The sequence below is a fragment of the Montipora foliosa genome, chromosome 8, assembly GCF_036669935.1.
Source record: "Montipora foliosa isolate CH-2021 chromosome 8, ASM3666993v2, whole genome shotgun sequence".
Classification (NCBI taxonomy): Eukaryota; Metazoa; Cnidaria; class Anthozoa; order Scleractinia; family Acroporidae; genus Montipora; species Montipora foliosa.
The window spans coordinates 17,834,627-17,848,668 of record NC_090876.1 but is presented as its reverse complement, the minus strand read 5'-3'; the positions used below and the strand labels follow the sequence as shown (position 1 = coordinate 17,848,668).

At 39.5% G+C, this 14,042-nt stretch overlaps 3 protein-coding genes across 4 annotated transcripts in view; 2 read left to right on the top strand and 1 right to left on the bottom strand.

Annotated features, from left to right (window-relative positions):
* The window catches only part of LOC137968035 (immunoglobulin-binding protein 1-like), a 10,425-nt gene extending 10,164 nt beyond the window's left edge, over positions 1 to 261 (bottom strand). The window contains exon 1 of one of the 2 annotated variants that reach the window (XM_068814652.1): positions 130 to 261. In XM_068814652.1, the coding sequence (XP_068670753.1) occupies positions 130 to 249 (120 nt within the window). In that variant the 5' untranslated portion in view covers positions 250 to 261. The remainder of the gene's footprint in view (positions 1 to 129) is intronic. The other variant, XM_068814653.1, reaches the window with a different exon arrangement.
* Positions 262 to 306: 45 nt separating this feature from the next.
* Positions 307 to 5,196, top strand: LOC138012873 (protein FMC1 homolog). The gene is made up of 3 exons (XM_068859793.1): positions 307 to 401; positions 1,295 to 1,438; positions 3,035 to 5,196. Exons 1-3 carry the CDS (start codon positions 333 to 335, stop codon positions 3,143 to 3,145), a joined length of 324 nt encoding a protein of 107 aa, XP_068715894.1. The 5' UTR covers positions 307 to 332; the 3' UTR covers positions 3,146 to 5,196.
* A 2,849-nt stretch (positions 5,197 to 8,045) lies between these two features.
* On the top strand, positions 8,046 to 13,769 carry LOC138012648 (DAZ-associated protein 2-like). Its single transcript, XM_068859475.1, has 4 exons — positions 8,046 to 8,154; positions 9,410 to 9,618; positions 11,673 to 11,846; positions 12,166 to 13,769. Exons 1-4 carry the CDS (start codon positions 8,136 to 8,138, stop codon positions 12,292 to 12,294), a joined length of 531 nt encoding a protein of 176 aa, XP_068715576.1. The 5' UTR covers positions 8,046 to 8,135; the 3' UTR covers positions 12,295 to 13,769.
* Positions 13,770 to 14,042: the final 273 nt, after the last annotated feature.

The following is a 14,042-nucleotide window of genomic DNA, read 5'->3' as shown; positions in this document are numbered from 1 at the left end:
TGTTTAGATAACCACAAGTTTAATTTAAGCTTTTTATGGTAAAATCTCGCCAGATTTTCTCCTCTTTGTTCCACGCATTTTTTTAAAATTCTAGCCTCTGAGATAAAAAAGCAAAACAAGAAAAAATACCTGAAATGCATCTGAATTGCTAGGTGCTTCATCATTTTCTATTTGGCAATGCAACAGAAATCCTTGTTCGAAAACACCCTTCACAGAGTCTTCGTCGTTACTCTCGGACGCAGCGGCCATATTTGGAGACAAGGACGCAAGGTTACATGAAGTAATCGGTGAAGAGTGACCACGCTCGCGCTCGCGCTCGGGAAAAATTCAAAATGGTGTCTCCTACTTCGCAAGTTCTCCGCAAATTATTGAGAGAATTAAGGTTCCTATCTTCCCGTAAGGTAAAGAATACGGCATAACTAAAGAATGCAAAAGTGTCTTTTTTCGTCATATTTCCGTACGTAGCGGCGGCCGTGAGTGGCCCTGAATTCTGTAGTTGCTCTTGAAAGAAATCATCACAAAGGTTGGGTTATCGCTTGTTCCTATTTCATGGCTGGCATCAATCGAAAAAATTCGTTTGAATCCTTCGCTTTGCTGAATTTAAATCAAATCTCGGAATAATCTCTCTAAAAATGTGAAAATACTATTGTAGATTGAAGTGTGTTCAGTGCACATTATGAATTGGTTTAATTAATTAAAGATCCTGCTGGAATTGGTATTAATAGTTTGCTTTCTAGGATGTCATTCCAAAATTGATTTGAGCTTGCACTCTGCTCTTTGCCAGAAAGAAGAAGAGAGCATTCTCGTTCTCAGTAGTGACCCCAGCCACTTCTGCATTTGCGAAAAACATGCAAAAATCAAGGAGGTTCACACAAGCTTGTTGTGGGTTTTGAACCATGGTCCTTACTGTTTAACGGAGTAAAGTTAGTCCTTTGCCTTCTGAGAGGGCTAGTTATAGAGTTTAACACCAGAGGACTTACTGGTCAAAAGCAAGCAAGAGGCTCAACAACAACTATGTCATCTCCCCTTTTACCCTCATAACATTTTCTCTATCTAATGCCAGATAACTTTACTTGCCAATAGGGATCCCTTAAGGAGAAAAAGTGTGAACCATGTACATAAGTGGTTCTAAACTTACTGGTTGAACCCAGCTTAAAACAACTGCTCCGTTTTACTTCCAGCAATAACTTCCAGGAGTTTTGCCCAAATCAAGAACATGCATGCACAAATTTCTGGGCAGTGCCTCATCCAGCTGAAAATGCTGCAGGGTAATAATGATTTTTTCTTTCTTTAGGAACCAGTGATGTCGAGTATGGAGGGACAGTATCTCATTTCACTCTACCGTCAGTTTTTGCAAGCTGAGGAGAAAATAGCCAACCTGCTTTACTGTCAAAGTCTGTATTATCTTTGTTTACTTCAAAGCCAGCGATCCACGCAGGTGAATTTGTATGTGTAGGATGAGTAAAGTTTCGTGTTACTAAGTCAAAAGAATATTATCGTAACAAAACAGCAGCATGTAAAGTTTTTGTAGCTTTGCCATTCTTTGTCCTCCAGGGCAAGGAGCAGAGCTGTTAGTTTAATAATTACAGTGAATTTGCTCACAAGACTAGACTATTTTTAATTTAGCACAAAAAAATTTTCACTTGAATCTGCCAAAATGTTTTCAAAGAATAGGGTTCAGCTCATAGCTAAGAGCTTGGATGTTTCCTCTCAAAGATAATTAACCCATTGATTGCTAGGAGTGAGATATACTTTACAGAATGATTTAACTTTGTCTCACGCCATACAATTTGACGTGTCCATTTGGGGGGGAGGGGGTGGGGGGGTTAGGAGTCAATGGGTTAGCAACCTTCACATCCACTCAAAAATTATGTCCTCTTTAACAATCTCCTCCCTCCTTAACTTTTGAAGTAGGTAGCTGGGAAAGTAAAGTAGACAGCTGTGGAATCGAGTGCTGAAGGTGTGACCCTCTACGGGGCTCTGGGGCGTGCTCCCCTAGAAAATTTTGAAATCTACAAGCTTGGAAATGCGTTTTCCAAAAGGTATTTTCCTCTAAAAGGCAACGGAATGTAGGCAATAAAACAGTAACATTATTGTCATTTTTAACAGAAATTGCTGGTTTATTGGTATTTAAATACATTATAGGCAGAGGCAGTATGTCATGCAAATTGAGCACTAACCCCTAATATGTTTATTCTATAACAAAACTATTCGGTGGACATGAAATTTCCCCACAAAAAGCAATAGAGATGGCCGTTGACAGTTCGGGCAACCTCTACATCCGCTTAAAAACAATGACTGTCCCCTTTAACATCATTAATTAAAATACCAGACAGTAACAGACTGAGTGGTTTTAGTCATACCTACATTGTATTCTTATTTTGTATCGATTCCACATTATGAGACAGCCATGTTGGAGTACACGTACAAAATAATAGAAAATGGCCCACAAGTTTTGCATTATTTTAAGGACGGTGCCTACTAATTAAAGATATTTTTTCCCCGGTGTGTGATTATGCTGGAAATGTAGATCTTAACAAGTGTTATTGAAATCCAAAAAGAAAATTGAGGGTAGCCACGCATTTTTCAAAGATAATTCATGAATAATATTTGTAAAAAGCTTTAAAATACAAAGCAATGTATGGCATTCTTTCTCAAATTGAAGCTTAATTATCTCTCAAACATGCATGGTTACCCCCAATTTTCTTTTTGGATACCAAGGACACTTACCAAGATCTACTTTTTCCGGATAGTTTTCAACCGCGCAAAAATATCCCTGTATTAGTAAGCATCACCGATAGGAAATCCGAGTATCTCGAGATGCACAGAATGTATGTGCAATGACAATAGTAGGCACCGTCCTTAATAATGGAGTCAAATTCCCAAAAGACATTTTGCTCCATTGTGCTGTACACCAACATTGCCTCCATTACGTCAGATGCAAACCATCAATCATTAATACAGTACTGATAAAATAATGTAGTTTAAAAGTCTAAGAAAAACAAATTAACATTAAATAAATTTTTTTTTGTAGGCAATTCATTTGAAGTACAAGGGAGCGGGTGAGAGATCTGTGGAGGAAACAGCTGGCTTAGTTGGTTATAAACTTCCTAAAAAGTATCAAGAACCTGAAGTTGATGTTTAATTTGGAAGTGGAGCATTGTCACACAAGATAATCTCACTGATGATTGCCCAGGGCCATGGAACATGTTGCAGAGAAGGCATCAAGGGAGACCTTGCATGGTGACAATCAAATTTGTTGCAGAAGGAAAGAAAGCCCCTTGTCTTAAGTAATGTGATCTTACATGCGACTTGCATTTGGCATTTTTGCAAATTTTTGGACAACTATTAGTCTTAGGAGGCTTGGATCAAGAGCAGGTTTTTTCTGACAGAGAGGAAACAGCTGGAGATTTCACAAAATACATGTATGTCACAACTGAAGTCTCAGGCCATCAACTCCAGTGATAGCCATTAGCTTTAAAATTGTTTGGACCGTGATGATTGAAAAGAAGTGCAACCATTTCCTATCTTCACAAAAAATATATATGGTGGTAATGACAATGTTTTATTATCATGGTTAGAAGCCTCTGACTCTGTTACTACAGTTGTAATCTCAAGTGTTTCGTATTTTAAGTATTCTACATGAAGAAACAACTAAGAATTCAAACTTGGCCTTGAATTTTAGTCACCATCTACTTCATGACTGTATGGGTGACAGTCAATGCTATCACCCATTCATGGGATTAAAAGTCCTGTTGACATCCTGGATTTCAAATGCAGGTTGTCAACTGTCCTTCTTTTCACTCAATGATTTTTTTTGTTATTGGTTAATGGTGCCACACTCATTTAATGGCAGAATCAAAGGTAACCAGTGGTAAAATATTTTTGTTGGGAACATAGTGTATAATTTTTCAAGCCACAACTTAAAGGGTCTTCAAGTTTCCATCACAGCTATTCCTTCAGTGCAGTGCCTGCCTATTCGAGAATGGACCATTTGAACAACTCCTTTTCAAATTGGTGCAAAGGTATGGAATGTGAGGATACCTAAACTTCGAGCCAGGATTCAAACTAGGATCCGAGCCAGGATTGGAGCTAGGATCCGAGCCAGGATTCCAGCCAGGATTCGAGCTAAGATGAGCTTTCTCCGCTATTTATTCTCGAATCTCTCCGTTAGGTTAGGTCTCGAATCGGTTAGGTTAGGTCTATTTAGGTAGGTTCTAGTCTAGTTAGTTCTAGTTAGGGTTAGGGTAGGTCTCGGTTAGGTCTCGAATCCTAGCTCGGATCCTGGCTATATTCTTAGTTTGTCTCGTGGAATATTATTCCCCACATTAATCGTGCTCTGCCTAAATATAAATTTAAGGACATCCTACAGAATCGGCTACTGGATATTCTGACACAAGAGAATACTTATGTTGCCATGCACACTTTAGTTGAAATATTTAGTAAATATTAAATGTAACATTTTCAGCTTAATTTCAGTTATACGTTTGTTTTTATTCCACGTACTTTTTAATTTATGAACTCCCTGTCATTTTAACCTAATATGTCGATGTTTCATGTATCTGTTCTCTTTATTGTTGTCTCAACCCCTATTATTGTAAATCTTTTATTTTTCCTACCTGCCTCCATTAGCTAGGCTATTTTGCGGGTGAGGATCAATGGAAAATGAACGAAAGGTGAATGTATAATAGACTTAAACTAATGGCTGCCACCTGACTAGACCAAGGAACTTGGGGAATGTGACAAGTCTTCTTTTGTTGAATAATATAATAGTAAAGTTTAACGTAGACTGTGGCTTACAACAACCATCTTAGCTGCATAATTTTCGTAATTCAGTTTCATGTGCCCTTGCCATAGCAACAGTTGAGGCTTCGTTTTCAAATTTTAAAAGCAGCTTTCCATGAGTGGCTCTCGCATGCTCGCTCAGCTGAAAATGCTTTTCGAACCTCTTTAATTAAAACACCCTATTGCAGCTGTATCCCGCAACGTACACATTGTACGGAGACAAGGTGAATGAAACATAAAAAATGCAATACATTTAACAGATCAATCTTCATCTGAACACATGTATTCAGACCAACCAAGAGCCTGTGACTAGGAGCTTATATATACCTCTCCCATACAAGCCCCATAAGTCATCCTTTGCGTGTATCTTTCAATTTTTAGAACCCAAGCTGTTTGGAAGGCTCAATCAGAATAAAATTATGTCAATTAAAGACAAAAAGAGTAAAAACAATGTATGGGAATTTTGCAGGTTGACGTAAATTGATGAAAATGTGATTCTCTTGCTAAAGGGGTAGTGCTAAACACAGGCGTGCACAAAGGGTTACTTAAGGATGTGGTGCAAGTGGAAGGCGCCTAGTTATGGGTTCCTTGGCAGCCTCGTTCCCAGGGTCTCTCCTCTCTGCCGTCTTTGTCAATTTTGGGAGGGCCTAGCCAGATTCCGTTTAAAAGATGGTTTAAATTTGCTCAAAAATATCCCCAAAAGTTGCTTTAAAATTTTTAACTGAGTTGCTTGCTGATATCAAAGAGCAACGAATCCGGTGGCTCATAGACTCTTGCATCTGACCTGCCAGTGTTCTCGGCTTCCTTACACTTTCGGGAGATGGGAGATGGAAGCCCTTTCAGGCTCCGAAAGCTCTGCACCTTTTTCAGTTGCAGCCTGGATTGGATCTCTTTTATGTAATGTTGTTCTCCATCGAGTTCTTCATTGTCAGAAGAAAGCGCCTTGCCGTCCGCCATGTTGGAGTTGGAGTACCTTAACACAGGAATGGAGTCAGACTCCATACATCCATATTCGTAATCTATCAGCATATTATACCGAAGCGATCAAAATGAAAGATATTTTCTAAGTGAAATTTTTGTGAAGTTTCCAAAGAAAGCGTGTTGAAGGGGAAGTGTCACGCTACTTTAGTCGAAATTCAAAACACTTAAAGACGTCTTTGCATCAATGAAGACCAAAAAATAATGCTGGAGTTTTGTTGCCTATGGCCATTGAACTGCACTGAGAAAAAACTATTCTTTGTTGTTTGCAGCCAACAGGGGCACTCAAGGTCAATTTTTGGAAAATATCTGTTCGGAAGAGGATTTGAGATCTAGAATTTTCGGAACATTTGCCGGTAAAATTTCTTGCTTGCCTGCCTCTCCTAGGATTTTCGAACATCTGAAAAATGGTATAATTGCTCATTTTTAACGGATTTTTACCCTAAAAATGTCACCTAGAATTTTCTGGAGCCTTTTTTCTGGCTAAAATTTTCGGAAAGGTAAGTTTTGATCCCTATAATATTCGGATCACTAGAGTTTAGCTAGGAAATCCGAACAGATGAAAATTTTTAGGGGATAAAAATATGGCTTATGTGTTATATCTACCGTTTAAATATTAAAATAAGTTTAACAATGCTATGTTTAAGTGGTTTTGAACTATATTCTCGTTGGGTGCCCCTGAGCCAAGGATGAAGGGGATGGAAATAGATTGAAACTTGAAAACATTGACCAATTTTTTTAAGTTTGGAGCCGTCCTCTGAAAGTCGCCAAAACTGTTGAATACGAATAGCTCTTTGTGCCATATTATAGATATTATATTTCGTATCACACTGTGCTCAGCATGTCTGTGTGAAAGGACTCTACGATGGCGAGCAGTCTTGGAGGGCAGCCGACCTTCTTCAGGATGTGAAACAGTCCGCTCCTGCTGACGAGGTCAAAGGCCTTCGTGAGATCAATGAAGGCGAGGTAGAGGGGTTTGTTCTGTTCACGGCATTTCTCTTGTAGCTGTCGAACAGAGAAAATCATGTCGATGGTGGACCTGCCAGCTCTGAACCCGCACTGTGATTCCGGGTAGACGCGCGCCGCGAGGACCTGTGTTACAACCTGACCAACAGCACCAAGATGCAGGTGTACAGAGCTTGCGTCCTCGGCACCCTGCTCTACTCAAGTGAGGCCTGGACAACCTACGCTACACAAGAGAAGAGGCTCAACAGCTTTCACCTCCGCTGCCTTCGGCGCATCCTGGGCATCCGCTGGCAAGACTAGGTTCCCAACACCGAGGTGCTAAGGCGGGCAGGACTGCCGTCCATTTTCGCCCTCCTGGCCCAGCGTTGACTGAGGTGGCTCGGACATGTACGCCGCATGGACGACAGCCGCATCCCGAAAGACCTACTGTATGGTGAGCTTGCGGATGGAGCCAGGTCCCGTGGGCGCCCCTCCCTGAGGTACAAGGACTAGTGCAAACGTGACTCGAAAGGCGCGGGTATCGACTTGGAAACATGGGAGAGTCCTGCTGAGAACCGTGGGGCGTGGAGATCGGCTGTTCGCAGCGGGGTGGAGAGAGCCGAGGAAGAACGCACCACCACACTGCAGCAGAAGAGGGCTGAGCGCAAGGCGAGATCCACGCAGGACACAACAGCATCACCCTTCATTTGCCCCACCTGCTCCAGAGACTGTCATTCCAGAATAGGGCTGTACAGCCATAAGAGGAAGTGCAGCACCCAGACGTGACTCAACAGCGTGCAGCCATCATCTTTCGAGATGGACAGAGGACGACGACGACGACGATATTTAATTTCGCATCATCTCCGTGAGGCTTGTCAGAAATGTTGTATGTATGTATGGGCTAACGCACTAATGACAGTGCTCCTTTAAAATATCAGTTACTTATGAATATGATTTTAAAATAGTAGAAATATGTCAAAAATGTGCAAACGTTTAGAAAGATGCTGTAAAGTGGCTCACTTTCCAAAAAGTTGCTCAAAATCGTGACAGCTGCTCAGAAGTTGCCGAGCGGAATCTGGCCAGGCCTAGTCAAAGGAGGCAGACAAGAGAAAATCTGGACACGAGGTGATATAAAGCTTCATTGGGCTAAAAACCTACATATAGATATACGACGGTGAAAGGTTAAATTGTATTGCGGGATTAAAATGCTGTATGCATAATATGCAGGGCTACAGCTACAGACGTGCTCTTTGGTCTACTTCCGTGAGCAGCACAAGCTCACGTGACTAAAGAAAAAAATGTAGACAGCAAGAGGTCCCCTGGGATTGCTTGAATCTATTTCCAGGTCCTCGCGATTCTAATATCGACTGTTTTGCCGTATGCAGTATTTGCTTTCGATTTTAAGCTGAAAATTCCAAACTGAGAGAATGTCTAAGGCTCCACCTGGTAAGGTTTTTGGTTAGATGCCTTAAGGGGTATACGTTCTAACGTTTGTTAATACAATTAGTCGCAAATTTCATTAGGTGTTGTTGTACGAATATCCAAGTGTTTTTACTTCCATTTTGAAAAAAAAGCGGAACTTCAATTTTTCAGTGCTTCATTGGAAGTTCACGTATTATTTGCCACCCGACTTGGGAATGTAAGGCTCGGAAACCTGGCAGCTATACGGAGTATCGATACAGTGGCAATTGTCCAGTATTGAAATCAAGTTAAGGCTAGTGAAACAAGAATGCATCAATGGCAATATATATTTTGAATATTTCGTTAGCTTGGTGTCGCAAGTTTAATACGAAACAGTCATTAAATAACTGTACCAAAAGGACTTTTACTTTCTCAAACAAAATAAACGGTTTTGTTGTGAATTAAAAGGTAGCCTGCACGCAGACGGTGTATGAATTGATCGCTGAATTAGGACGGTATACTATCAGCGTTGACAAACGTCTGCACGCAGTCTAATTTAATAAAATGCGGACTAATGCCATCTCAATTTTAACTTAAATTTCGTAAAATGTTTGTGAATAACATGCAACACTTTGCTTACAATTTACATTCGTTGGCTGGTCTTTGTCCTATTTTGCTCGAATTTGTGGACTAACGACAAATTCTAGTAAAGACTGGGTTTATAAACTTTTAACCCTTTAACTCCCAGTGGCCAGTTGAAGATTTTACTCTGTTTAACACCAAATGACTTTACTTGTCAATGGGAGGCCCCACAGGCCTCAAAGGGTTAAAGGCTTCTGTCTAAAAAAAACTTGACTTACAGTGGTATCACTGTCACTGGGAATAATTCTGTACTATTTGTCTGATTAATAACGCTGTATTTTTAGTTGTCTGAGGATGTGGTCAGTCAGTCCTCTTTGGGTCATTAGGTGGACTGGTTAATTGCATCACTCATAAGGGCTGATTTACACGTTGCGATTTTGGCGCATGCGACAAGCTTACGACAGGCTTACGACATGACTTACGATTGTCACAGCATTTTAAAACATGATTTGAAATGCTACATTTTCTTTGACGTACACAGCAATCATAAAACGAGTTGTAAGCCTGCCGTAAGCTTGTGGCATGCAAAAAGCTTGTTGCATGCATCTTGAATGCTCTACTGTGATGGGTTGGTTTTCAGCAGCTGAAAAGTGCTTCATTATTTAATATATAGTACTTAACTTTGACCTTTTTCAATATATTCCGTATAATTATGTAGGTTCCTACCCGAAGCAGGCTGCAGCATACCCAACTCAGCAGCCAGCATACCCTGCACAGCCCCAGCCAATGCAGTATGGCGGTGGATATGCTCCTCCTCCACAGCAAGCAGGTCAATTATTTTCATATGGTGCAGGACAATTTGGTGCCCCACCTCCTCCATACAGTGAAAGACCCAATAATCCACCCAGTAGTGCATATGGTATGCAGGTATGCCTTGGATCAGGTTGGAGTCAATTAGATTAAATCATAGGAAGCTGCATTTTGAACATGGGTAACCCATGTAAGCAAAGAAAAATACTTGGATATAATATATCCAAGTATTTTGATATAATCTACAACAGTCACATTTGCTCACTTTGGTAGTTGGTTGGCCGCATCATTCAATGATGCTCTCAATGTGACTGTGCGATGCAGTTATGAGCTATGCTGTCAATCTACAACAGTGTTCAACGTAAACATTATTTTCAAAGTTACAATCAAACCGTGAAATGTACAAAGCTTTTTTCTCAGTAGGTTATAATAATAATAATAATAATAATAATAATAATAATAATAATAATAATAATAATAATAATAATAATAATAATAATAATAATAATAATAATAATAGCCTGCATAGCTGGTGGAATATATTTTGTTGCAGGAATATTTGACCCATTGACCCCTGGGAGTGAGACTTACAAGATTTGTGACTATAGAAGCGAAAATGGATACTTAATGGATTTTCTGTTCCATGGGCAAAAACGCACGTATTGTGAATAGAAAGAATACGGTTTCCTATGCTTTAGAACAGTCTCGTTTGCGAACGGATTGCAAAGACATTTGAACAAACTAAACAAGCACTCGGACGAACATTCCAACCGATTGACCGAATAGTACAGACGTTCAAACAAACAGCTCAAAACAATTAATTGAGGGATATGCCAAACGATTTTACTCGCCAAATGGGGGCATTTTGGGGTACCTGAGGAGGGGTTAGTTTAACCAGTCAAAAACGATGCTCCCTCCATTAAGCCGTTGACCCCTCGGAGTGAGACTTAACATAATATTTTATCCTGTCTGACACCAGACAATTTTACTCGTCAACGGAGAGCCCAAGGAGTGAGTGGGTGAAACACTCGCAGGTACGATGGTGTTGGCTGCGACTGGCATGGGGAATGATGCTAATAAAATAATTTAAAATATTTTATTATTTCTTCTTCTTATTTTTTTATTCGCGGCCGGCCGCGACACATGGAAGCAACCAGCAATTTACTCCCTCGTGTTTAAATAATCCTGCTGTAATAAAATATGCCACCAGCTACTAAGGTTAAAATTATCCAGTGAATGAGTCACTATCCAACAGTTTCAATTCGTGCAAAGATTTCAGTATTCGTCACAACAGTATGCACAATATTATAGTGAGCGGAATTTATAGTTTTACAGTCATGTAAAAGGCTACCAATCAAGTTCGCTGATGGAAGAGAAAGATGACAAACATTCACCAAACAGAGAAGTGTCTGATCGCTCAAAGAAACAATGCCGTATACCTGTAATACACAACATACTAATCTCACTTGCTCAGGACCCTGCTGGGGAATATTGGCTCTTGGTCGTTTTTGTATGGACCTCAGACTGGCCAACATTCCCCAGTACGGCCTTCGTGCTCAGTTAGTAAGAGGTTACTAAGCCTGACACTGGGGTGAATAGTTTTTTAGTATAATATATCCATGTACTAAAACAGTGAGATACAGGCTTGAACAGGTTTCTCCTTTTCCAACTGTGGTGATATTTCTAAGTTAAACTTTCATTTCAGATGATAACGTAGCAGCTTTTAATTGAGCATTTTAGGACTACTGTCAGTATTTCTACAAATAGTTAACCAGATACCATTCCCTTCTGACCTCTTCTCAGTGGATGGAACGTTATTCAGATGTCCAAGCATTTAAATCAAGTACAGTTATCCGGAGGCAAAAGTTCTTTAAAATTCCTTTGCCAGTCACATGAAAATCAGACCATCAAGTACATGTACACTAATCCTAACGCCAAGCGATCACCATACATGTTGCCTGCCTCAAAATGGCAGCAAAACATGTTCAAGCTGTTCTTGTTTGTTTTGCTAATATAATACTGGTATTACTGGTGTCTTGAATTGGCCAAGAAAAATTATACCGGGAAAAAAAAGAAATATTAGCCATGGAAATTACCTTTTATTTGCTATTGGGAAGTGCTCAGTTTGTTCCCAGTGCACGGTAAGCCATTTTTGTTTCATTTTTACACAGCCTCAACAGGTTCCAATACAACAATACCCTGGCATGGCACCTGTGGGACAGTACCCCACACAACAACCATATCCAGTGGGACAGTATCCTGGACAGGTAGTCCCACCAAATGTAGTCCATGGCTCGTTTGACTCTGGAGCAAGGTTTAATTCCGGGGCAACAGTTAATATTCCAGTAAGTGTAGTAGTATTTCACGAGTCTGCATTAGATACTGGTACACGTGACTGTGCAGCGGCATGACCATGTATCAATATCGTGTACACTACTAACACATGATAGTTCCTGCCAGTCCATGGTTAAACTCAACACTACCATTTAAACTTCCACTAAGTTGTCTTCTACATGTTGGTATTCCTATTTCTGTGGTGCTTATTGTGTGCTTTAACTGCATTATCACATAAATTGGATCCTCCATTCCTTTTCTAGTAATTTTCCAATATCTTTGTACAAGCAGTGAAACGAAATAATTCTTCTTTTGTTGTTTGATTCGTAGCCTCCTCCTCCAGGATATGCTCCTAATTTTGCACAACTAGGAGCGTCACAGGGACAATCTGTAAATGTTCAGCAGAGGAGAGCTGGGTGGTTCAGTGGTGGTTCTGGTGGTGGCTATACCTTCTGGTAGACTCCGTTTGTTTGCTTTTATGTCCGATCAGTAACTGCACGGCGAGATTCACAGTTATAATTTCTTGAGAAGTTACAAAGTGTCTCTTTTAAGGTTCAAACTGTATGTATTATACATGTACTTATTGGGCGAGTTTGGAGTGTGGTGGTTGGGAGGCACTTTGTGACTAGTATATTAGGTTTCTTGAATCTTCCTCAATGCAACTGTATTGGAAAAATCTCTGTTTTCTGGACAAGCAACATTAAGTTGGTGGTTTTGTAATTCACCCATTTTCCTCAGTACTTATTGGATTTTACTCTCACTGTCTAATGCCAGACAATTTTACTTGTCAAGTGGGGCTGCTTTAGGGTCAAAGGATTAAGGGAACAATATAATCAGGTCACATGTGCAAATAGTAACTTGTAAATTCACATTGGGTAGAGTCAAGTTCTATCCTGGCTCAGGGGGCGTTAGACATGTTTGTCTTTTGTAACATCAGCTGTTAGGGGACAGTGTTTCCCTCAGTGTGAGCTTATTACACATGCAACCAGAGAATATTCTTTTCAGATCAAATCAGTAATTACAGCACTCTTAAATACTTTAAAAGGGTTATTGACAATGTAACCATTTACTATTATAATGATACAGTTATATACATGTATTGCACTGAATTGTGTCGTGAAGAAAGATTGAGTATTAATTTTCTTGAAACAGATGCTCTTCTCAGCTTCTCATCAGACATTGCTGGACCAAACATAAAGATGTCAAGCTACAAACTAATTACAAAATAATATTACCCATCAAGTCTTTGTCTTTATGGTTTATAACTTTGAATGAGTAGTGAACTGGTAAGGAGAACATGACAAAATTAATATTAGACATTTCGTCTTTTCACACACTCAGTGCACTTAAAGAAATATGATGAAAATGGAGTGATTTGATATATATATATTTGGATCTTTGGGCCTCTGCAGTCATTCACCATGTGAAAGCATCACATTGTTGATGCTATTTTTACATTGGCAGACCACTTAAGAAGCTCATTGTCCAAAATATTTGAATCATTAATCTTAATATCATTTTATAATCATGTACTTTAGAGCACTGAGTGTCTGAAAAGAGGGTATTCATGTACATTCTTCACTTTGGAAACACGAATTTCACAGAAAGGATGAAAAAATGTGATAAGGGAAAAGTTGGGGTGGAACAATGTCGAGAAGGTCAGCAAGTCTTACATGTATGAAACAGCAACTGTACGTAGTTAACATCTACAGTAAATAAAATATTTTAAATGCCCAACTAAATTTTGCTAAATTAAATTTATTTAGTGTTGTGCTGCAGTTAGGCCTTTATACAGGCCTAAAAACAAACAGATGCATTTCTTTCTAAGCTGCTGTGTTTTACATAATTTGCTTTTACTTCCTTTACTTTAATAATACATGTAGGAGAGACCAAGTTGAAGTCCAATAAAAAACAGTCAGAAACTTGTTACAAAATTGAGTAAAGTCAACGTAATGCAAGCTTCAAGCAGCAGATCGGCTTAAGATTAGAGGAAAATAGGAACTTTAAACAAAAAAAAATAGGAAAAAGACAAGAATGACCCTGCGATCTTTGCCAGCACCCATTCCATCCTTGCAACTTTAGTTTAATTAACAAATGTTTTGCAAAACGGTTGGACAAATATTGCATTCCACATTTAATTTCAAACTGAAATTGAAGATGCAACTGTCAGTAATCCTTCCATGACAAAACATTCACCTTCATAACAC

What these genes read in the sequence shown, in the direction of transcription:
- LOC138012873 (XM_068859793.1), top strand. Translation starts at nt 333, where the DNA reads ATGGTGTCTCCTACTTCGCAAGTTCTCCGCAAATTATTGAGAGAATTA. An exon ending in GGTTCCTATCTTCCCGTAAG is followed by an intron (nt 402 to 1,294) that starts GTAAAGAATACG and finishes TTCTTTCTTTAG; the next exon opens with GAACCAGTGATGTCGAGTAT. An exon ending in AAAGCCAGCGATCCACGCAG is followed by an intron (nt 1,439 to 3,034) that starts GTGAATTTGTAT and finishes TTTTTTTTGTAG; the next exon opens with GCAATTCATTTGAAGTACAA.
- LOC138012648 (XM_068859475.1), top strand. An exon ending in GTAGTGCATATGGTATGCAG is followed by an intron (nt 9,619 to 11,672) that starts GTATGCCTTGGA and finishes ATTTTTACACAG; the next exon opens with CCTCAACAGGTTCCAATACA. An exon ending in GGGCAACAGTTAATATTCCA is followed by an intron (nt 11,847 to 12,165) that starts GTAAGTGTAGTA and finishes TTTGATTCGTAG; the next exon opens with CCTCCTCCTCCAGGATATGC.